The sequence below is a fragment of the Pundamilia nyererei genome, unplaced genomic scaffold (genome assembly GCF_000239375.1).
Source record: "Pundamilia nyererei isolate P.nyererei 1_Seehausen unplaced genomic scaffold, PunNye1.0 scaffold00018, whole genome shotgun sequence".
In the NCBI taxonomy this organism is placed as follows: Eukaryota; Metazoa; Chordata; class Actinopteri; order Cichliformes; family Cichlidae; genus Pundamilia; species Pundamilia nyererei.
The window spans coordinates 5370523-5393138 of NW_005187419.1; the positions used below are offsets into that span (position 1 = coordinate 5370523).

A 22616-nucleotide genomic window follows, 5' to 3' on the forward strand; every position below is an offset into this window, starting at 1 on the left:
ATTGTTTAATTTTTCTTTTGAAAAAAACTGAACACGGGTCTCACAGACCCGAACACCATACAAGGGTTAAATCAAAATGGATTTTAAGATGATTTCATCTGTCTATAATCCATAGACATCAGAGAAACTGCTGTCAGCTCCACTTTTCTTAAAACATGCTATACAGTGTGTTTGTTTAGATTGATTTCATACTGCATGCACAAATTCCAAGACATGCTGTTAGCGTAAACCCACCTTAGTTGAGCTCCTCCTTTCACCTGCCCTACTGGCAGCTAATGCTTCAGGCTAATGCTTCAAACCCCAGGCGAGTGACCATGACTCTCCTGCTGTTCCTTCACCTCCATGTGCCTTCTGGGCCGACCCATCATCACACCATCCAGGCAACCCCTCCTGATTCTCCCTTGAGTCACATTTAGGAGGTGAGGGGAGGAGATAGAGGGAGCTTCTTCAGGGGCTGCTGTGGTGTTAATCTGCCACCCTGGGTAAAGTTAAAATTGTTAAGCTTGTTTGTAGGTCACTCACTGTCTGCGCTTGCACCCTTACGCTGTCTCTCGCTCTCAGCATGGGAAATGCTGTTAGGCGGAAATTCAATCTTGGACTTGCTCCTTTTCCAAGAGCACGCTGCCTATTCGCCCACTTTTTCTGACCCCAACAAGCCTCCTCGCTCAAAAATGTCAACCTCTTACAACCCTCAGTCTGTCTTAAACATGCTGTGCATTCTTACATACACTTGTAGCCTGATCTGTACCTGAACTAAGAAGTTTAAAAAGGAGAATAAAAAATTTAATAAGGGAGCAGTGTTTGCACTGATGAACATGATTTACACTCTAGAATCATACCACAAACATTTGGTTGGTATTTATTTTTTCCCTCTTTTGCTGTTACAGCTTAGCTATAAATTAAAACTTGCAGGTTACTGTGGTTTGTGCAGAATTATCCACAAATTGGATCAGAGCAGTGATAAATCTGTCATGAAATGTGCCCACACCATTACTCACTTTATGTTAAATATAACATATAATATATTTCTGTGGTTATTTTAGACATCTTAAATTATACACCAAAACATCTCCGAGTCTCTGGGTCTGTGTGCAGGAAGACTTTTCTGAAATGTACTGTTGCCTTCAAATACTTCAAGTAATTTACAGCTTTTAAGTGTTTATTTTGACAGAGGGTTTGTAAAGTTTGCTCTTTCCATTAAAAATCTCCAAATCAAATTTTGATACTTTGAAGTTGAGTAGCTGGTGTAGAGGATTGTAGGTCTGAATGTGTGGGAAAACCTGCTGGCTTGTTTACTGCAAGCTGCAGCTGAAGGCGCTTGGAGATCCTGGTATTTTTGGCTCACTTTATTAAACTGTGTGAGATGTGCTGAATCCTTTACTGGCATAGTGAGTGGTATGGTAGCATGCAAGCTATGCTCTGTATAAAAAAAACATAGATGTAGCTTCCAGGTCTGAAAAGTGAAGCAAATGTGAAGCAGTGTGCCTTAAACTGTATTCTTTGTAATGGCCAGCAGGGGGCTGACGCCACAGGTTGCAGAAAGAAGCCCAATTTAAAAATAATTTGTGAGTTGATGAGTTTATGGCCTCACTTCATTTTAAGTTACTAAAGCACTTTCTTCCTTAAAATTATTATTATTATTATTATTATTATTATTATTATTATTATTATTATTATTATTATTATTATTATTATTAAGAAGAAGAAGAATCCCTGAAAAAATCAGGAAGTTTAATGATTTCCAAATGGGTTTTTTTTAAACACAAAATGTTTTGCCATGTAAAATGAGGAAATTAGATTAAAGTTCATTTCGGCTTCTACCTTATCCACATGTTTTAAGTCACATGCCCTTCCTGAGCCAACTTCAAAGGTTTAGTGTCTCTGATTTTTTTTTTTTTTTTTACCTCCAATCGACCCAGCACCCTTTCACATGAATATGTTGACCAGTGAGGCGTGAAAATGAAGAAATGAAATAATTACGTTTAATATTAAGTATACAAAAAGGAATACTTTTAACAAAAGGCCAGGTCTCCTTGATCTTTAAGTTGAAGCAGCATTGAGATATTTAATGGCATCTGAGCATTGCAGAGTAAATCAGCTTCCTGCAATGATTCAAAACGTTATAAAGATGGGAGATCTGCTTTATAACCGTTAGAATAATAGCATCAGCAAGTTTAGTGGAAAGCAGGTTCATTATACTGTTAGGTAAAGACACTACAGTATTGGAGAGAGATCTCAAACAATCAGACGATCCCATTCCTGCAAGTGCTTGATAACGGGGAGTAGGAAGAGCTTCCTTTCACTGAACGAAAGTAATCATGTCCAGACTGATGGTTTCTAAGGAAGCTGACATCAGCTTAGGGCGGCTAAGTTAGTGGCACCCAAGCACAGATGTCCAGACACAGTTGAAGTAAAAAGGAAATTATTATAAAAGTTCAAGAACCCTCTCTAGAGCTAGTTTTCTTGTGAATGTATAGATTTCCTACTATCCCTGTCCTCCTGAACGCAGCAAAGCAAACCGCATGATTTTGTGGCACTTTGAACTTTACAAACAAACATGCTGACAGCGGCTGATCGTTTCTGCTGGCGGCAGAGGAGTCCTGCTGTGATGACTCCGAGCAGACAAAGTAAGAAGTAACCGTTATTAGTCCGCTGTTTGACAGCAGCGCCGCTTTGCGTCACATTTATCATCGTAACCGCAGACAAAATGTCCCTCCGCTACTACAACAAAGTGGCTGTTGTCACAGGAGGATCCAAAGGGATTGGCAGAGGGATTGTCAGAGTGTTTGGTATGAAAATGTCTTTATTTATGCTGGCAGTTTGCGCATGCAGCGAGGAGTGGCGCACTGAACATTTTTGCGTCTTTTTTGTTGTTGTTCTTTTATAGTGGAAAACGGAGCCAAAGTGGCGTTTTGTGGAAGAGAAAGTTAGTAAGGCTGTTTTTATTCTGCTACTTTGTGAAACAGTTACACGATTTCACTTTTGGCAGCATATATGAAAAGAAAAATAATGGGGTGCAGTGTTTTGCGGCATGATCAGACGTGTCTCGTAGGTGCAGCAGGTGAAGCTTTAGAGGCGGAGCTTAACAAGACCGGACCAGGCTCGTGCAAGTTTGTCAAAAGTGACATCTCCAAGGAAGAAGACATAAAGGTGAAGTGCAGCTTTGTGGGTGTATGGTCTGAAATGGAAAGAGTCACATGATCACATGATGATCACATGATGATCTCACTGACCTCAGTGACTCCTGCATTCACTGCGGATGTGTATTTGTCATTTGTTGGTTCCTCTTGTCTCTGCAGAGGCTGATTGCAGTCACAGTGGAGCAGTTTGGTCACATCGACTGCCTGGTCAACAACGCAGGCTGGCGTGAGTCTTTTGTGTGTGTGTTGTTGTTTTTTTTACTAACAAGGAGACACGACAACAAGGCTGTGTTGCTTACTGTCTGTTTATGTGTTTGAAATCTTCCTCTTCAGACCCTCCTCATAAACCCACTGACGACACCACAGCAGAGGAATTCAGAGACTTGTTGAATCTGAACCTCGTCAGCTACTTTTTGGCGTCTAAAGTACGTTTTCACAGCTTTGGGTGCAAATAATTTCTGTCTTCGGTGGTAACAAAGACAGTCCTTAAGGATTAAAGTGATACATTTAAACACTGATGAATGAAATAAAAAAAAAAAACAACAACTTTATTTTAAAACGACAGGCGGGAAAACAATATAGGAAAAAATGTTTTCAGTGGTCTTAAAAGTACACAAGAATACCCCTAACATGGAATCTACCCTTTCCTTGTGTCTACAGACCACCTGTAATATCACTTTTGAGTTTCCAGGATTTTTGCATTGACTGATTGATTTTAGCCAAAGCCAGTCTGACTAACTAATAACACATAAACCCTTCACACTTTTCATTTCTGTTTGAGCTCTTGGAGTAATCGAAACATTATGTATAGAGGATCTTTGCACCACCTGAAAGTCTCGCTCTCTCTGCAGTATGTGTTACCTTACCTACGAGAGCGCCAAGGAAACATCATCAATATTTCCAGTCTTGTGGGAACTATTGGTCAGAAAGATGCTGCACCGTATGTTGCCACAAAGGTGAGCTTCTTTCCTCGTTTCCTAAATTTCAGCACTCTGCCCAAGAGAATAGTATTGTAATGTGATGTTTTCTCCACAAGGGGGCGATCGTTTCCATGACAAAGGCAATGGCAGTGGATGAGAGTCGCTACAATGTGAGAGTCAACTGGTGAGGCAAACTGGCATCTGCAAAAAATTATCACCCCCCCCCCCAAAAAAAAAGGTTTCTAGGGAGAAGATATATTTTCAATCTCCAGATTAAATTAATTGGATTTCAATTTAATCACAAGGATAAGATATAAAAATGTGTTATGCTATTAATGAATCGCAGGGGACAGCTTGTGACTAGTATATTAAAATACAGTTACCTTTGTGTGCTTTATATAGAGTTAACTAGTCTCATCCAATGGTTCCCAAACTAAGGGTTGGCCTCTTTACATGGTCCCAGTATCAGTCTGAAGGGTTGTGAGATGGTTGATAGGAGCAGAAGTCAGAAAAACATAATCTGTATTTCTTATTTGGACTTCTCTTCAGTCACTGCTGTCTGTGATAACTGCCACAAACCATAAAGCCCAACTTTCTTATATCAGCCCCCCCCCCCCTTTTTTTTTAAACTTAATTTCGTAGCCATTGATAAGCTCTGATTCACTATTTGGGCTTTTCTACAGTAGACAGTTCAAAATTACACATTCTGTTCTCATAAATCCAGAAGACTAAGTTACCAAACAACTATAATTACGCAGTGAAATAAAAAATGTGATTCTGATAAATAAAAAGAAGAATTCTGATGTGATATAAAAACTGTAGAGATTCTACAAGTATTTCATTTCCTTTAATCTAATAATGCCTTTCTTTTTCTAATCGGAGTGTCTGGCTTTTGTTGCAGCATTTCACCGGGTAACGTGATGACACCTCTGTGGGAGCAACTAGCAGCACAGACACCAGACGCAGCTGCCGCCATTAAAATGGGGGAAAATGCTCAGGTACATTCAGGAAGGTGTTCAGAAGCCGTGCAGATTATGGGGGCTGGTTAGTAGTGAAGAGTTGAGTTATGCAAAGTCATTAATGAAAAGTTATTAAAATGTAATAAAAATGATCCGTGCCATCATCAAATCACCAAGAATCTCCACATTGGATCAGGGCAGCGAACGCCTCTGGTGCTGTTGGTCAGCAGGCTGCTGGTGGAAACTGTGCTACTGTTGCCTGAAAACAATGGAAGAGGAGAGGAGGAAGGTGTGTTAGGAGGCAGCGTGAGCGAGGGAAAGGCAGGAGTGTGGAGGTCAGAGATAGGGGCTTAATGTGAGGAGCTAGCTGATATAAAGGAGAGAAGGAAGGCGGATATTTTTCAGAGCAAGTGTCTGACAGAGATGAGAGTCTGCAAGGTGGTGTCATGGCAGATTGTAGCTAGGCAGCATGAGATAGAGACGAGGATCAAATGGTGGAAGTTGAAAAAGGAAAAATGTAAAGAATTCAGAGAGGAATGTCGACAGCTCTGGCTGGTAGGGAGGAGTTACCAGATGATGGGGAAAGCTGAAGTGATGAGGGAATGAAAACAACGACACTTGGGAGAGGAATGAGAAAGTATTGGAAAGTGTTCAAAGAGTTTGGCAGAGAAAAAGCGGGATAGTCAAGAAGATGCAGACAGCTGATAGGAGTACTTGGAGGCTAGGTGTACAGCAAACACAGGTGGCAAAGGAGGAAAAGGCTTTTAGTGAGTTGTATGTGAGGCAGGACACTAAGGAAGGAAACTTTTATCGGTTCGCTAGGCAGAAAGATTGAGCTTGAAAGCCGAAAGTGCAACAGGACAGAGAGTGGAAGTTGCTAAGATTTTTCACCGGGAATTACCAGGATGGACATTATTAGAAATGAATACATCAGAGGGACAAGTCAAAGTCTGAGAGGCAAGGCTGAGATGGTTTGGACATGCCCATAAGAGGAACACTGGATATACTGGAAAAAGCAAAACTAAACTGCCACACACTGGAATCTCTCTGTCAGGCAGTCAGCATCGACGCCTTCAGTCTTGGATCGCAGCTGAACGAGTTTGTGTAACAGGCTGCATTTTTTCCATTAGAGGTTTCCTTTGATTCAGGCAAGAAAGCCTGTTTGAAGCTGACGCAATACAAGAGGAGTAACTAGACAGCCACCTCCTTTTAGTTTCGCATTTATAGAAAAAGAGTGAAAGACAAGTTTGCTTCAGTTCTTTAAGTGTTGTTGTTGTCTACATGTTTTGTTAAATTAGGATCTGTCATTTTCACACTTTTATTACGCCTGTTATCTAAATAATGGAGGATAGGAGACCCTCTGTTAAGCCTCTGTCGCATTAGGAGGTTTGTAGTTTTCCCTGTTCATGAGTTGAGAAAGCTGAAATTATGAAATCTCCAGTTTTTTGTTTTTTCTTTAGGGGGGGGGGGGGGGGGGGGGGGGGGGGGGGGGGGTTGCATGGGAAGTCGTACAGGAGTTTTTTGAAAAGCTTCTCCTTCTTGGCAAATACTTGTGAGCTAGGAAGCAACAGTTGGAACAGCTGCAGGCCTGTAGAAGCACAAAATCAAAAGGAATTTACCCAGTGCACCCAGAAATATGCAGTCTAGGACTGAGAAGTGACACACTTTCTTCTCCAACAGCTCATGGGTCGAATGGGGACTGAGGCTGAGTGTGGACTGGCTGCTTTATATCTCGCTGCCGAGGCCACTTTCTGCACCGGGATTGACCTGCTGCTCAGTGGAGGAGCTGAACTGAACTACGGCTTCAAGAGTCAGATCCAGTCCTAACAATCCTGAGTGTCCTTGTGGTGGAGATATGTGCAAATGTGCTGGTTACATGACTAAAACGAATACTAAATAATTTTGGATATAAGGAAAGCAATTATATTAATTGATTTCAAGTAGTTTGGTGCTTGAAGTTGAAAATTTAAAGCTTAGAATTTTGGCATCCTAACCTTGAAACTGGACCTGAACCACTCCCCTATGATTAGCCAATCAGCACTAGCCTCTCTGACCTATAATAACCTGCTTTCGCCTACCCCAATCAGAGGTTTGTTTGTTTTTTTGGTTTTTTTCTCTTCCCTCATGCTTCCAAGGACTTCCTGAATGAGACTGCTGGCCAATAAAACCGGTCACTACAACTGCAGAGCTAATTATTACATTGATTTGGGTTTTTTTTAATACACTAACATCGTTGTGTCGTTATTCTGAGACGTGTAATTCTTTCTGAATTATTAAACTGGTAGAAAAGTTGAATAGAAGATCCTGAATATTTCAAAGTCGGCACACGCTGCTCGTATCCTGACGCTTCTGGGTTCAGGGAGAGCAAGAAGGTCTCGTATTTCAAAGCGGAACGCAAGCTGACTTGGAGCGTTTGTTTCCACACGGACTAACAAAGTTGTTTATCGTCACTGGCGTAGCGGAGATGGCAGCCCTCCGGACGGTGAGTCGATTGAGTGTCTGTGTGCTGTTTATTACCAGGTTGCTGTGATGTTGTGGGTAAATGATTAACCTGAATGGGCGGTAAGGTGGCCGGTAATCATTAAAGAAGATAAGAGGCCAGTAAAACATCCTGGCCCACTGCTACTGGAGAATTCGGCGCGAGCGCGGAGCGTGGCAAAATTGTACAGCATGAAAAAGACCAAACTTAATGCAGAAATGTGGAGATTTTATGTCTTCTGCTTATGGTCAAAATAAAAACACTCCAAAAACACTAAGAAGATGCAATTGTTAACCTTAAAGGCGGTTAACAAATTCGGCTCACTTAGAGACGAAATTTTTTTTATGTTTTTTGGGATCATTTGTTTCTGCTTAGGAACTTTGAGGTTTTCATGCGTGACGTCTTGTTTTTGGTCAGTCTGTCTTGTGCGTCGACTTAAATATTAAAGGGCTTTTAGTTGATGCACATTTACAGAAAATGCAAAGTGTCTGTGTACATTGCTACCACGTTATTACTCTTGTGTTTTACATGTAGAATGAATAGAATAAGTTACTTTCCTGCTGTATTAAATGCCACAATTGAATGCAAGAAACTAAATGTTGCTTTGGGAAATAGGGATATATTTCATTCATCAGGTTTGTGTGTGGCAAAAATCAACTCGGGGAAAAAAAATAGCTAAGCTCTCATTGTGCAATAAAGACAAAATCTTGCATCATCTTTACGCCAAAATGCTTCCCTGGGCTCCATTGTGCAGAAATTATGGACACGAGGTGATAATTATATTGACTGTCTGTAATGTCAGTGGTTTAGCTCTTTGACCTTCAAACATGCCAGAACTGGCCTGTCAAGTGAGCTGCCCTGTGGCCCTTTATCAATGCCAGCTGTCATCTACCAAATATTGGAATTAGATTTTAAACTTCTTTAAATGTTGTTTCAATTGTATGCATACAATTAACAGCCCAGTACTTATTAGTTTGGTAAAGTTAAAACCATTTAGAAGCACAACCTGGATGTTTTAGCCCTGTATCCATTCTGCTTTTTTAAATATTTAACTATTTTTCCAAATGTTTCTACTGTTTAACATTGTTTTTATTGTTAGAAAGAATCTAGTTGTGTATATTAATTATTTACCCAATATTTAACTGATATTTAATCATTTATTTCAACACACTTGTTAACTTTAAACGCAATCATTTACTAACTGGTCAACTTTTTCCTAGTCATGATTTAGCAGTCAAATTGTAATTTCTGTTTTCTTTCTTCCCTGAACTTGTCAGGCTAATTATTTCCATTTAGTCTATGGAAGCTGTAGATGTGCTCCCAGTGGTTCAATTACTCAGGGCTCCAAATTGCTGCTTCATACCACAGAGGGGCATTTGTGTGATGACTATATATGAAAGACTCCGTGCTGTTCAGTTGGCAAAATTAAAATGAGTTAAAATATGGGAAACCCAGCACCATATTAAGAAAGGTAAACTAAAATGTGAAATTTCGAGATTAATTAGAAGATTGCTTCCATAAGTATTAAACTGCCAGGACAGTTGATCTTAATACGGGTTAAATAAGTAAAAGTATAATATCCCATCCTGTCTTACCCCAGGGCTGAATTACCTTTAGATTTCTCATGTTACCTTGCCTGAACTCCAAGTATGAATGCCAAGATCTACAAAGCCAGTTAAGGAGTGGCACTGATAATTTATGTACCTAAACTAATGATATGTTTTTATGAAATAAGCTTTTATGGTTGGCTGTTGCTTTCTTCTTATTGTGAAGCCCTTTGTTGCCCACATAATATCATTCTGCAGAGAGCACCCTGCACATGTGATCTGATTCTGTTTACAGCTCTTACGACTGTCTCCTTCTGGAATGTGCAGACAATATGATTGGTGCTGAGTCACACACACCCCTCAGAAAAAAAAACAATATTGCACATAGTCTTCCCGTGTGTTCCCAAACGTGGATCAATGATTGTCACCTGGAAATCAGAGCTTAAACTGTTATCTGTTAACATTTTGAAACTTTTTGATGGGTATTTAAAGAAAGCTGCCACATCATCTCGCAAAGAGTTTCATCATGCATTCCTTGCAGGCACTCCATGGACGACGACTTCAGACTTTCCCCTTTTCCTTCGGCTCGCTGCGGTTCGCCAGCTCCTTTAAGGTAATGAGGAAAACGTTAACATTTTCTTTTTTCACCAGGTGAGACCTTGAATTACAGTCTGGCGAGCCTGTGAATGGCTGGTTTGGTATGGAGAACATGATGGTAACAGAAAGAAGAAAGTAACGTTCATTAGAGGGATTTGTCTCTTTAGCTTGGTCGAGTTGCTTTTTACTTACAGTTTCTTTCCATTTCTGTGTCCCCCTCACTCTGTGCCTGTTGTAATTATTTAATTCAGTTTAATTTAACCTGTTTAATTGTGTCCAAGTGATCTGTTAACCCTTACCTGACTATGTTTAACCACCACCAATTGTCCTTTTGCGCATGCTGTGTCAATAACAGCAATTTCAAAAAACACAATCACTGTTGTTGTCGCTTGCTCTGCTCTTGTCCGTCTCCTTCCTTCTTTTTTTCTCCACCCGTGTCTGGCTCGCCTTTCCGTCTCCATCTCAGGCAGCAAGTCTCACCATTGAACGCAACACAGAATGCAAGCCGAAGCCCGAGCCCTCCACGCTGCTCTTCGGCAAACAATTCTCTGACCACATGTTGACTATCAACTGGTCGGAGAAGGGCGGCTGGGAATCTCCTCAGATCAAACCTTTCCAGAATCTGTCGCTGCATCCAGCTAGCTCTGCCCTGCACTACTCCATAGAGGTAAAGAGCACTCTGCCAACGTGCAGTACATAAACATGCATGATATTTTCACTGGGTGCAGCACCCTCTGCTGTAGTGTAACATATAAGTGAGCCAGTAGACCAGGAACTTGTAATAACAGCCAATGGCTGACACATGTTGGCCAATGAAATGGTTAGGTATTGTCTTCTCACCTGATAATTTGATGAATATCAGTGCCAGAATGGGCTTAAAGTTGCCATAACCATTCAGTAAAAGGGAAACACTGCCACATTCATCTATACCTACATAGTAACTAACAAGTTATTTGTTTCTACCTTCTCCAGCTGTTTGAAGGCATGAAGGCGTACCGTGGCGTCGACAACCACATCCGCCTGTTCAGACCCATGCTGAACATGGAGAGGATGCATCGCAGTGCAGACAGGAGCAGCCTTCCTGTGAGTTTGCACACCATCAGAAACCTTGACCCTAATATATCATAGACTGTATATAAAAGATGGATACCATCCATTGATTTTCAGGATACTCTTTCCAGATCAATAGGTTATGAACATGCTAACCTTTGCTGTAAATGTGGGTATTTAAGGTGTCTGGTTGTTTTCTTGGTGGTTCTATTTTTTTTATCCCCGGAGGCTGCTCTTTGCAATATATATTGATATCAGTATTTTGTTTGTCCGTAACACAGTATCACGTATCACTTTAATCAGAGTGGAAACGCCTCAGAAAAGCGATTTTAGACCATTATGAGACACTGAGGCCTTATTCAGAGAGACTGTGGCATAGCATGACAAAGCGCTGCTCATTCTTTGAAGCCAGTCAGCGCAGTGAGGCTGCTGAGCACACGGACGGCTCTGGCAAAAACACACAGCGTGGTCTGGTAGAAAAGTTGATCCAGGCTTTTTTAATCCTTCATCTGGCAGCAAGTCAAGTGTCACGTTTTCTCAAAGCAAAGCCACTTTTCTTCCCAAGATAAAAGATAAAATAGATAGGAGATAAAAGAGCAGGTTGATGAGCATTTTCTCTTCATTCCCAAAATGTCAGTTACACTTGAGGAAGTGAAACAGGTAAAATACATATTACAACACTGCAACCAGATTTGTGGGAGGGGTTGGATTAAACCTCATTAGGGAGCTGCCAAAAATTCCTCTTGCAGGAAGAATGCTGGTCATTCATTCTTTGGAGTGGAAAAACTCCATGATTCAAACTGGGTCTCAAACTTGGGTCTCATCGCCTTTTATGAGCTTTAACCTCACCCTGTGTTGCTTTATCTCAGTGCTGCTGTTGGTCTAAATGTGCTGTCGATGCTAATTCTTTAGCAAGGATCTAAAAAGCTCAAACTTGAGTATACTTGGTAGAGAAAACTACATTTGGCTGCTCCCTTGCCTTAGACTCACTACACTCGGGAGATGTGCATGTTTGATTTGGCAGGGTTTTAACCCGCCTGACGCAACGCCAAAGGGGATTTGCGTCTATGCTGGAAACGAATTAAAGCTTTCCACCACCACACAGGAATAGGTTATCTTTACAGTTTCACAAACGAGTTTTTTACACACCCTCCTGATGTCCTGGTACCAGAGTTCACACTTCATTATTGTGAAACTGTTTCACAGGGAAACAAACTTTGAGTATAACTAAGATACTGTGAGTATGCAATATATATGTATTTGGAAGAGTCTTGAAAGTGTCACACTAGAGGTGGGCGATATAAACGATATACGATAGAAACTATATAAATTTGGCCAACGATAGAGAGTTTGACTATATCGCTCTATCGCGATAGTGCATGCTGATGATGTCATCAAGCTGCGCCTGTTTTGGTCGAAAGCGTCGCAGCGGCTGCAAAGAGATGAAGCACTTTTGAAATATGGGGAAAGCCAAAAACTGCGCTTCCTCCACTTCCGTAACATTGATTCATTAATGTTGAATTCTCTCGCAGCTGCTCTATTCCCATGTTGTTGCAGTATATTAATAACTAACCTCGTATTGTGGATGAATAATCTTAGTTGTTCTCCTGACGAAGTTTGGCCCGTGTATAGCATCCTCCGATACGATTACATTTGTCCCTGACCACCAGAATCCCTCACCTTAACTTTTATCGAGTGGAAAAAAGTTGGCGTTCATCCTCCAGCTTCACTGTGCTAATGTTATGCTAACATAACTGTGTCGCTAGCAATCACGTAACACAACATTATATACCAGGTAGTCCAACTTCAGTAACCCTGCAAACGCCACTGCTGTTTAGTTTTCTGTCTTCATTTATGTTGGAAGTGATAACAGAGCTGTACGTTTGAATTGGTTTCAAAAATCTCTCAGTCAGAACATAGTATGAAATGTTTAGGTGTAAACTAGCGAGCTAACTTCCTGTTAACTTCTAACTCCGTTAAATTTAATAAATTCTGTTTTCATGGATGCATGGATGTAAAACTTAATCGTTACACCCGATAAAGCAGCAACGCTGATGATTTAATTAAAGATGAAAGAATTTAGACCGTTTTTAACTCTTAGTGTTCGTTTGGGACCTGAAGTGGACGGAGTTTTGGACCCAGATTACTCCGTGAAGCTCCTCACTACGCAGCCGTAATGCTCTGACAATCCATCAAAACATTTTTTAACAGATTTCTGCACGCCAAAATCGGTTCGAGGTCAGTAAGCACAACCAGAATTCATACATAAGGCACACTCTCAATTTTTGAGAAAATTAAAGGATTTTAAGTGCGCCTTATAGTGTGGAAAATACGTTATACAGAAGAAAAGAATATATATCGCGATATATATCGTTATCGCACATGCTTCAAATTATATCACGATATGAATTTTAGGCCATATCGCCCAGCCCTATGTCACGCTATCTAAAGCCTTCTGGAGAACAAGACTTCTGTTTGTCTTTCTGTTCTGCCTCCAATGGAGAGCCTGGCTGCTGTTAGAAGTAAAGACAAACAGGGAGGATCGTAGATACTGAACATGTGGGCTCAGCTGTTTTCCTATGTATGCTTTATTCTTTTACAATAAATGTTTATGCCCTCTAGAATCCATCACTGACACGTCATGAATAAATTAACCTAGAGAATTATAATGTTAATTTGTGACACTCGTTTAATTTTTGTGTTTTTGTGTTGAAAAGATTTTACCTCATGTATATTTCTCCAAAGATAGGATATTCTTGTGTTACTGCAGCCAAAAAATTAAGTACAGCTTATAATAAAGTAGAATACAGCAATAAAATATAAGAAAATTTGCAAAAGAAGAAAGACTCTCAGTAAATAAAAATCTAAATTAAATGCAGTCACATGCTTTGTAAAATGTTGACTACATAAAGGATGAATAATAAAGGATCATTACATTTAATCTAATCTACATTTAAATTTGGTCATTCCAGCACCAGCAAATGTCAGCATTAAAGAAGCTCAGTGTGATAGAGTGCAGGGTGAAAATACACTGAATGATGATATGAGAGAACAGGTAATTCTCTACTATACAGATAAGATGGCTTATAAAGTGAGGGCGTGAGGTAATGACAGCGATCAGTATCTGTCCTCGTGGCTGCCAAGACGAAACTGTCTGCCGGAGAAAGTAAGTAGTGCAGAGAGCGCGGGAGTAGACGGATAAGAGTTTGTAAGCAACCTCCTCTCCACCACAGCCAGAGTCATTTGGATGATATTATATTAGCCAGATTAATGGTGAAAGCTTACTGTTGAATGTCTTTTCCCTGTGCAGCTGTTTGATAAAGGAGAACTGCTGGAGTGCATCAAGAAGCTGGTGGAGATCGACAAGGAGTGGGTCCCCTACTCCCAGGATGCCAGCCTCTATATCAGACCCACTTACATTGGAACCGAGGTGAGCTTTAGTTTCACTAAAAGGCCTGTGCAGGTTCAGGATGTGCTTGAAATGTCCTTCTCCTCATTAACAGTCTCCTCTTGTCTTTTCTTACCTCACATCCAGCCGTCTCTTGGCGTGTCTCGTCCAGGAAAAGCTATGATCTTCGTCATCATCGGCCCAGTCGGGCCGTACTTTTCAACGGGGTCCTTCAACCCAGTGTCCCTGCTGGCAGACCCTGCGTTTGTGAGAGCTTGGAAAGGAGGTGTTGGGGCCTACAAGATGGGAGGGTAAGTTTTTACCCTTAAGTGTGCATTTGGTGTCTGTCTTGCTGTGGTTATGAGTCGATTTTGTGCATAAAAAGAACAATTCAACACAATTGAGTTTGAAGGACTTCTGAGAGAAACCGGTAAACAAAGTTGAAACTAATTTACTGACGATATGGAACCCAAACAAGCAGAAAGAAGTATTAAAAAAAACAGTATAAAATACATTTTTAAAAAGTATTTTAAAAAATCTGAGGCAGTTTACCAGCTTCACGGCTCTGTAATGTTCAGGTGGACTTTCTGCAGTGCTCCACACCACAGCTGTGTTTTCATTCAGCAGTGGATCTGGATGGAGCCCAGCTGTGCAGATTATTCACTTTCCTGGTGGAGATGAGAAAGCCGGCCTGAGTGTCAAAAAGGAAAGAGCTTGTGTGATATTTTAGGAGGTGTATTTGCATTAAAATCAGCCTTAAAATATTCAGCATTAACCGTACAATGGCTTCAGCTGGAACATTAATGGTCTGGACCATCACCTGTGCTTTTGAAAACATCTGCAGTTAGGTCAAAAATAATCACGAGACTGAGGAGACAAATCGGCGTTCCTATAATCTCCCTTGATTCCATGCAGCCTGTAATCACGGCCCTGCTTCCACATGACCCTGCTGTCCTACATCAGCACCTGCTCGGCTCCGGCGTGATTACGTAACACCGCTGAACACCCACTCGATTCGCTAAGCCAACAAATCTGCTCTCCTCCATCAAAGTGGAGTAAACACTTCAGCTGTCGGGCCTGATTTAGCAGCAGTAGTCACATGACTCCAGTGGAGCTGAGAGTAATTCGGTGGGCTTACGTTGTTTGTTACCTCTGCTAAGGAGTTTATTTTATTGGTTACTTTTTAGTACAAGATATGGCAAAATGTAACTTCTATCTTCACATATTCATATCAAACTGAAATAAGAAACACTGTGAAATATCATCTCAGTGCTCTGAAGAAAATATCAGAAACTAATCCAGATCCAGGTTTCCTTTTAGATCCCAGGACTCACTTCATGCATGGTCTGAAGGGAATTTTCAGCATAGCTGGAGGTTTCTAGTCTGTGTAGATTAAAAGCTTTGCAGTCTTGTTTAGCTGATTGTTTAAATGTTATTGTGCATTTACTGGTACAGAAAGTAGAGCCTGATTGATGCTGACGTTTTAGATATGATCACTAAAGCCAGAGCACATCAGTCGAGCAGTGTAGTTGGAACTGGACTGTGATTTTTTTTTTTTTATACTAGACGAGCAGATAAAATCCTTTATTAAAGCTATTTGTTTTTATCATTTGAGGCTTTTATCCAGAATCAAATCCATTTTATCTTTGAAGATTTGTGAATGTCTCATTCGTGCTTTCATCACAACGTGTCTGCACTGCTGCTTGAAGGCGTTTCACCTCTCGTTCGAGACGTTTCCTCAGTTCTAAGACGAAAGGTGAAGAATTCAGGTATTTAAGCCCTTGAGGGAGTTTTCACTTAAAAGGGTTGTTGACCCACTATTGATTGTTTGCATCACCACATGAGGTGTGAAAAAGCTGTGGGTCATTATCAGCTGAGGTTACAGGTTGTGAGACCTTGCCTCACAACGGCAAGGTCTCTCATGTGTGTTCGAAGAAGGTCGTTCGCAGTGGGCATAGATGGCTTCTTTCACTCTTCTTTCAAACCATCTGTGTTCTTGGTCCAAAATGTGAACGTTTGCATCCTCGAAAGAGTGACCTTTGACCTTTAGATGCATATGTACATCTTAGTCTTGTCCCATCGAGGTGGCTCTTCTATGTTGTGCCATGCGTTCATGGAGTGGCTGTTTAGTTTCTCCAGTGTAGATGTCTGAGGGACTCCTCGCTGCACTGCACACCATACACTGTGTTGAACTCATGGAGACATATTTCAAAGCACAGAGCTACAGCTCTGCTACGTCAGTCGAGCCGGTTTGCATTTCTGACATTAAAGGAGAATATCACAGAGGGCTGTACGTCAGGGTGTCTGTATCCTTCACTCGAAGCTAACGCAGCTTGAACTTAGTGACGCTCAGAAAGAGCTGGCAGCCGAGCACAACTCAAGGCTGGGTTCTTAACACCATTGTTCATTGTTTATTGTTGTCAATCCAGAAATGATTGCGGTTCTGTGGTTCTCACGATGTTCCTTCTAACAGTCGTGACATTAACAGGATGCTTCCTCGTCAGCACAAACACCTTTTCTTTGGGTGCTGGTGCCTGTGCACAACAACGGTTGCTCTGTCATCATTCTTTGGACTGAAAACCTGACATGTCACCGTGTCTTCCTCACTTCTTGAAATTAATTATTGTTGGATTGTGTGACTTTACTTTGGTTACAGGTTGTGATCTTGGCGGTGTAAGGCTTGTAATTGATGACTAAATATGTTATTTAAATGAAAAACGAGGAGAGAACATGTGCTAATACTCTTGTGTTCATTTCAGTCTCTGTGGAGGATGTTGTAGAGTTTTATTTGTAAATCACCGGTGCTGCATGTTGGCACTGATGTCTGACCCGTCTTGTCGACATCAGCAGTTTTCATTTATTATTTGCATGTTGTATCTTGCTTCTTACCTGCGTGCCTCCTGCCATGCAACACACCTGCACGAGTCACCCTCAGAATAGCCCCATTCATAGATGTATGGCCCCACTACCACTGACTGCCACCTGGTGTGCAAAACATGCATTACACCAAAACAAATGCAAACAAGAAATGTGTCTTTGTATTATGTTTTTCAGTCCAAGCCGCTCTGTTCATATGTAATAAATCAGGCTGTCTGTCTTATTTAACTTCTTTCCAGTAACTACGGCCCCACAATAGCGGTGCAGAACGAGGCAGTGAAGCGAGGCTGTCAGCAGGTCCTCTGGCTGCATGGACAAGATGAGGAGATCACCGAGGTCGGCACCATGAACCTCTTTATCTACTGGACCAATGAGAAAGGAGGTCAGATTCTTTTTGTTCATATTTGGTTGTTTTTTCCCCCAGTCATCTTTTTATTGTTCACACAGTTTAAACCTGCTCTTGTGAATTTTTCCTCTGTGGATGCAGAGAAAGAGCTGGTGACCCCGCCGCTGGATGGCATTATTCTCCCAGGAGTGACCAGACAGTCGCTGCTGGACCTGGGAAGATCCTGGGTAAGAGACCGCTGTTAGGTCAACAAGACAGCTGCCGGAGCCCCGCCCACACTGAAAGTCCAGCACAGACGCAGGACAAGCAGAAATAGAACAAAAGGAGTCTCATTTTTAGTCTGAGTCTTAGTTAGTTTGTAGCATCCCAGTGCTTGCTAGCATTTCCCAGCATGATGTTCAGTGGTGTCATTTTTTGCAGACGAGCGTTTCCTAGTTTCAGAAATTGTCTTGAACAAATTATTTTGGTTGGTCGGGCTTCTCCGGGTTGCCAGGTGGGAATTTAATGAGGCATTCCAGCTGAAAGATTACGATTGGGATTTCCAACTTCTACATTTGAATGTAGTGCAGCAATAAAAAAAAAAAAAAAAAAATTTCTTTCTTTGTGTGTTTCTGTCAGGGAGAGTTTAAAGTCACGGAGCGGACTATGGGCATGAAGGAGCTGCTTGGAGCTCTGGATGCCGGGCGAGTCCTGGAGGTGTTTGGTGCAGGGACGGCCTGCGTCGTCTGCCCCGTCGGCAGCCTCCTCTACAAAGGAAAGGTGGGAGTTCATCTCCTGGTTCTGATGCTGCTTATTTCACGAGTAATAGTGACGTTGCGGGGTTTCCTGTGGCCCATTATCAAACATGAATATTTAATTTTTCTGCTTTGCTGAGTCATCAGGCAACATTTGTGGACAAATAATCATGTGGAAAGTGTTCATTTTTAAATATTCATGTTTGACGGTGTGAGGAATCCATGGAAATCACCAATAACGTCAATATTTCCTTCTGTTTTCTCTCAGATGTACCAGATCCCCACCATGCAGAACGGTCCAGATCTGGCCAAAAGGTTCTACAAAGAGCTTACTGATATTCAGGTAAGAGCGTCACCACATTTATATCCCAAATCTAAGTATTAGGCACTTGGAGCATCTTTAAAGTGATCAAGGGAACTTGAATGCTGCTGCTTCCAAGTGGCAGCAAGAGGGAACTGAAAAATACAGGGTCCAGATTCCTAAAGTGTATCCACACGAATGTGTAGTATTTTCATTAGACCTCTTCTGCACACTGTTCTCTTTCAGCAAGGCATGCGCACAGATGTGCAGAATTATTAGGCTTCAGATTAAATTTAGTGTATGTAAACAGAACCAAAACTCCAAACGTGTGCATGCTGAGTCACAAGAAGCTATTGTCTATGCATACTCTCTCACCCACAGAATAGAAGATGGACGTAGCCACTGTGGCATGTGAGCAGTGAGCATATTATAGATAACTCTCCTTTTAGTCGTAGAAGGACCAATGTTTACGAAAGATTTCAGGTTCTATTAAATATTTAACTAGAACCCGAGCCTATGAAGTCACTGAGATCAAATTCCCATAAACATCAACTCTTTGCAGCCAGAGAAGTCGCCCCCTGCTGGCCATTAAAAAGAACTCTGGCTTAAAGCTCTTCTGCACTGGCTACACACTTTAGGCCTCAGAGCTGTGCCCGTTTAGTTTATGTGAGGGAAAAGACGCAAAACACACCCATGCATGTTTTGTTTTTCTTTAACACATCCGACCTTGATGCCGATCAGTCCGACAGATATTCTTCGTTCTCAGATCAATAATCAGTAAAACATGATATTGAAAGAGTATTTATTTATGACTTGTTTTATGACAGTCTGCTATTGGAATAACAGCACTTGTTGCAGGCCTAGCTTATCCTGTGACTTTCTATATGTGAATTCATTTTTTATTTCACGCCCACATTTCCTTCCTCTGTATTTATTTGTTTCCCTCTCCTCTTTTGCTTCCTTGTGTTTCCTGCAGTACGGACGCACACCAAGTGAATGGGCTCCACTGGTTGTTTAAACAGCTACTTTGCACATGCCGGTTGTATCAACATTTAATCCGCTGATTTCAGTTTGGGACAACCAACAGCGACCCATCCCCTCCCCCCGCACCCACCGCACTCCTTTCATCCAATGAATGCACTCCTGCTTCGTCACTCGGGGACACAGACGCCTCTCTCTTCCTGTTTTTTTTGGCGCCTTTCACGGATGTTACTGTCTCAGAAAACCAGTTGGTGGTTTGAATGCAGCAATACTAACGGCGACGTTTGCCGATATCAAGTCCGAAGAAAATTTTAATTGTTGGAGGGGGAAAAAAGAGATTTTAAATATTAACATGATTCACAGCATTAATACAGACTAAACTTCACTCAGATGCTCGTACTTTCATTTGAATCAGCCCAGCATTAACAAACAGGCACATAATTTGACATGTTTCAGGTGTCGTAGTCACAAGCTACAGGTTTGTATTTGGTGTTTAAGACTTTGGTAGTTACTGTTACTCATCAACAAATGAATTAAGGTGAATGTCACAACAGCAGTTGATATTAGCTCGTTAAATCTAAAACCTTTAACTGTTACATGTGAGTAGCCAAAACTGGAATAGCCAACCTTGTAAGGATGTGTTATTTCTTATTGTCGTGTACTTGGCGAACTGATCTGTAATTTTTCATGGGGCCACGTCGCTTGGACACCAGAGTTTGCACTGAGCTTAGTTGTAACATCTGTGTGTGACTCGGCTTTTTAGAAAATAATCATGAGTGGGTTTTAATGTTTGTTGGTTTTATTTGTAAAGACTTTGACAGCACAAAAAAAGATTTGAGCAAGCAGCAGCACGCACAAATAGAAGGACTGCTGAACGCCGACACGCTGCAGACGAGAGAGACTGTTAGATGCTGCACTCCTGAAAAATGCTGTACGGTAGCAAATAGACTTGTTATTTTAGAGAGTTTTAAATTATAATTTTTCCTCCTCGTTGTGATGTGAAATTCAGCCGACTGTCTTCCAGAGTACTTGACTGTGTCACCATGTGTTTAGCTGTGACTTTCTCTGCTATATTTGTACACGCTGTAAGTCTCCTCTGTCCAAGTGCCTGATCTGTCTGTCAGCTTCTTCTTCATCTGTCCATTTAAAGCTGCTGATTTTGTCTTTAGGGGATGTAGCTGGATATGTAAAGCAATATCTGTTTAGTTTTTTAAATGTGCTGTTAGCTTTATTTGGCTGTTTTTGTTTTTACAATAAAGCCAGGTTGAGTTCAGTGGGTCCTTTGTTTGTTTGTTTTTTTGTTTTTTAAATCATCTGTATTTAAATTTAGCATTTGATTAAAAGTTCTTCTAGATGATATTAATAATAATCATTTAATCAGTGTTTTGGTGACGAATTTATGATTTAAGCTTTGTGGTGTGACTGAAGGAACCATTAGAAGATGGGTACAATGTGGTGAGCAGCAATACTCAGGCTGTGGCGATCAAACAGATGCAATCCCTCACACTTACAGCAGCATCAGCAGCCTTAACAAGCAGTTGAATGTGTGCACCTGATAAAGTGGCTGGTGAATGTCTGTCATGTTATTGTGCAAAACCTTTGCGTTCTGTAAGACAAAAACAGAGTTGGAACAATTCTAACAAGCTTGAAAGTCAATGTTTGCTGTGACCGTCTTTATTCCTCAACACATCCTGAACTGTCGTAGGTGCGCTTTCTTTAAGTAGTCTTCAGAATGAATTCTTCAGGCTTGTGGCCGGACATTCAGACCTCTGCAAGTTGTTCCATCCTGTCAAGATGATCTCATACGTCCAGACTGTGAGGAGGTCAAACCCTGATACTTTCCAGATGGATCAAAACGTGGTACTTTTCTGTGTTTGTAATTCCATCAATTTTTGACAAAATCTCCAAGACCACAGGCTGAAACCACGACAGAGGCTCCATTGTGTTTACAGATGGCTGTAGACGCTTGCTGTCGTACGTCTGTTGTGCCTCGTCTGTAAATACTGACAAAGATTAAACCAAATATTTAAAATTTGGATTCTTCACTCCATCAGATCTTTTGCCACAGATTTTTCAGTCCAGTTCTTGTGTAATTTGGAATATCTCTGACTTTTCCCCCACTTTCCTTAAGAATAGCCTCTTCACAGCTGCTCATCTACAAGACGTTTGTGTCGAGGCTTCAGTGAGCAGTAGATGGACCGGCTGAAGGTCCAGAGCTCTCAGGTCTTCTGCCAAGTCTTTGCTGGATTGTCTTTTCCCCTTAAAACATGGCATCTGCTGTCAGGGTTTTGTTTTATTTAGTTTTTCCCCTCCACTTTTTTTAGTTTGGAATTTTAAGGACAGACTGCATGCACACCATGTTTTCAGCTAAAAACTCTGGGAAATCCTTGTTGGTGCAAAATTACAATTTCGTGCTTGTCAGTTATCTTTGGCATCTTTTGTGGTTGATCTGAAAAAATGGGAACAAATTACTGTTTATGTGACAGGCTGCTAGTAACAAAGTGCCTAAAGACACAGTGTGAAATTGGCTTCATAAGTTGCCTTTTTATCTTTGGATAATTTAATTGGTCAGGATTATCTGTCCACTATCAAATACAAGCGTGTCAAAAAGCACCAAATGTCCAAAGAGGATTTTCTCACAATTAACTTTTATTCTTTTATGAATACAATAAAATGGAGCCCTCGACATCCAACAAGGCAATCTTCTTAAAAATAAGTAATTCAGTTGCTTTGCATACAGAAATCCAGACGCTTCTCCAGTAACTAAAGATGGACGCCGCCATCTTTTTCACAGAAAGAAAAAAAATGAGATATGGCACAACTACTAAACTTTTTTTTTCTATTTTAGCAGGAAAAAAACTTCATTTCATACAGTTTAATATTTTACATTTGTCTGCACTAAGACTGGAAATTGTTTCATCAGCAGTTTATGTAAATGCAATATAATCAAGATGTATTGCATGACTATAATACCACAGTATTTACCCAGGTTAAATACTTTATAGATACACTTTCACTTGAATCTCTGCAATCATAGAAAAATTACCACCCACTTTTTCTGACGCCAAAAATCCCCTTTGAATAATAACTTTTATAAATTTATGCTGACTTCCCTCATGCAAGGGACAAAAACAAGTTCCCGTCTTCATTTCTGGTAGATGATATTAACCCTGAAGCTTTGTCCAAGCAGCAGTGGTGGATCTACTGTTCCTCATCCTCAGAGTCTGGTGTGACGCCTCCAAACACAGCAGAGGTGTGCTCTCCCAGCGGGTTGTAGAGGAAAGCTTCGATTTCTCC

At 41.1% G+C, this 22616-nt stretch overlaps 4 protein-coding genes across 6 annotated transcripts in view; 2 read left to right on the forward strand and 2 right to left on the reverse strand.

Annotated features, from left to right (window-relative positions):
- kcna7 (potassium voltage-gated channel, shaker-related subfamily, member 7) overlaps positions 1-1058 on the reverse strand; it is a 6413-nt gene extending 5355 nt beyond the window's left edge. The window contains exon 1 of one of the 2 annotated variants that reach the window (XM_005726287.2): positions 235-1058. The gene's annotated coding sequence lies outside the window, so the exon portion shown is untranslated. The remainder of the gene's footprint in view (positions 1-234) is intronic. The other variant, XM_013909052.1, reaches the window with a different exon arrangement.
- Positions 1059-2236: 1178 nt separating this feature from the next.
- Positions 2237-7211, forward strand: hsd17b14 (hydroxysteroid (17-beta) dehydrogenase 14). Of its 2 annotated transcripts, none has more exons than XM_005726286.2 (9): positions 2237-2627; positions 2888-2926; positions 3053-3150; positions 3300-3366; positions 3474-3565; positions 3992-4096; positions 4177-4244; positions 4962-5058; positions 6700-7211. In XM_005726286.2, the coding sequence occupies exons 1-9, from the start codon at positions 2558-2560 to the stop codon at positions 6844-6846; spliced, it is 783 nt and encodes a 260-aa protein (XP_005726343.1). In that variant the 5' UTR covers positions 2237-2557; the 3' UTR covers positions 6847-7211. The 2 variants fall into 2 exon arrangements, with proteins under 2 accessions (XP_005726343.1, XP_005726342.1); XM_005726285.2 differs by having other exon boundaries at positions 2559-2789.
- On the forward strand, positions 6884-20597 carry bcat2 (branched chain amino-acid transaminase 2, mitochondrial). The gene is made up of 11 exons (XM_005726284.1): positions 6884-7501; positions 9587-9658; positions 10109-10309; positions 10615-10725; positions 14003-14122; positions 14228-14391; positions 17197-17339; positions 17445-17530; positions 17922-18062; positions 18306-18380; positions 19315-20597. The coding sequence occupies exons 1-11, from the start codon at positions 7484-7486 to the stop codon at positions 19354-19356; spliced, it is 1173 nt and encodes a 390-aa protein (XP_005726341.1). The 5' UTR covers positions 6884-7483; the 3' UTR covers positions 19357-20597.
- A 1923-nt stretch (positions 20598-22520) lies between these two features.
- Positions 22521-22616, reverse strand: part of ifi35 (interferon-induced protein 35) — a 4517-nt gene continuing 4421 nt past the window's right edge. The window contains exon 9 of the mRNA XM_005726309.1: positions 22521-22612. Coding sequence (XP_005726366.1) covers positions 22521-22612 — 92 coding nt within the window. The remainder of the gene's footprint in view (positions 22613-22616) is intronic.

Bases quoted from the DNA above. Each gene is read 5' to 3' on its own strand.
- hsd17b14 (XM_005726285.2), top strand. From the start codon at position 2,708: ATGTCCCTCCGCTACTACAACAAAGTGGCTGTTGTCACAGGAGGATCC. The intron at 3,367-3,473 runs GTGAGTCTTTTG...CTTCCTCTTCAG, and splicing joins GGTCAACAACGCAGGCTGGC to ACCCTCCTCATAAACCCACT. The intron at 5,059-6,699 runs GTACATTCAGGA...CTTCTCCAACAG, and splicing joins AAATGGGGGAAAATGCTCAG to CTCATGGGTCGAATGGGGAC.
- bcat2 (XM_005726284.1), top strand. The intron at 9,659-10,108 runs GTAATGAGGAAA...TCTCCATCTCAG, and splicing joins GGTTCGCCAGCTCCTTTAAG to GCAGCAAGTCTCACCATTGA. The intron at 10,726-14,002 runs GTGAGTTTGCAC...TTCCCTGTGCAG, and splicing joins CAGACAGGAGCAGCCTTCCT to CTGTTTGATAAAGGAGAACT.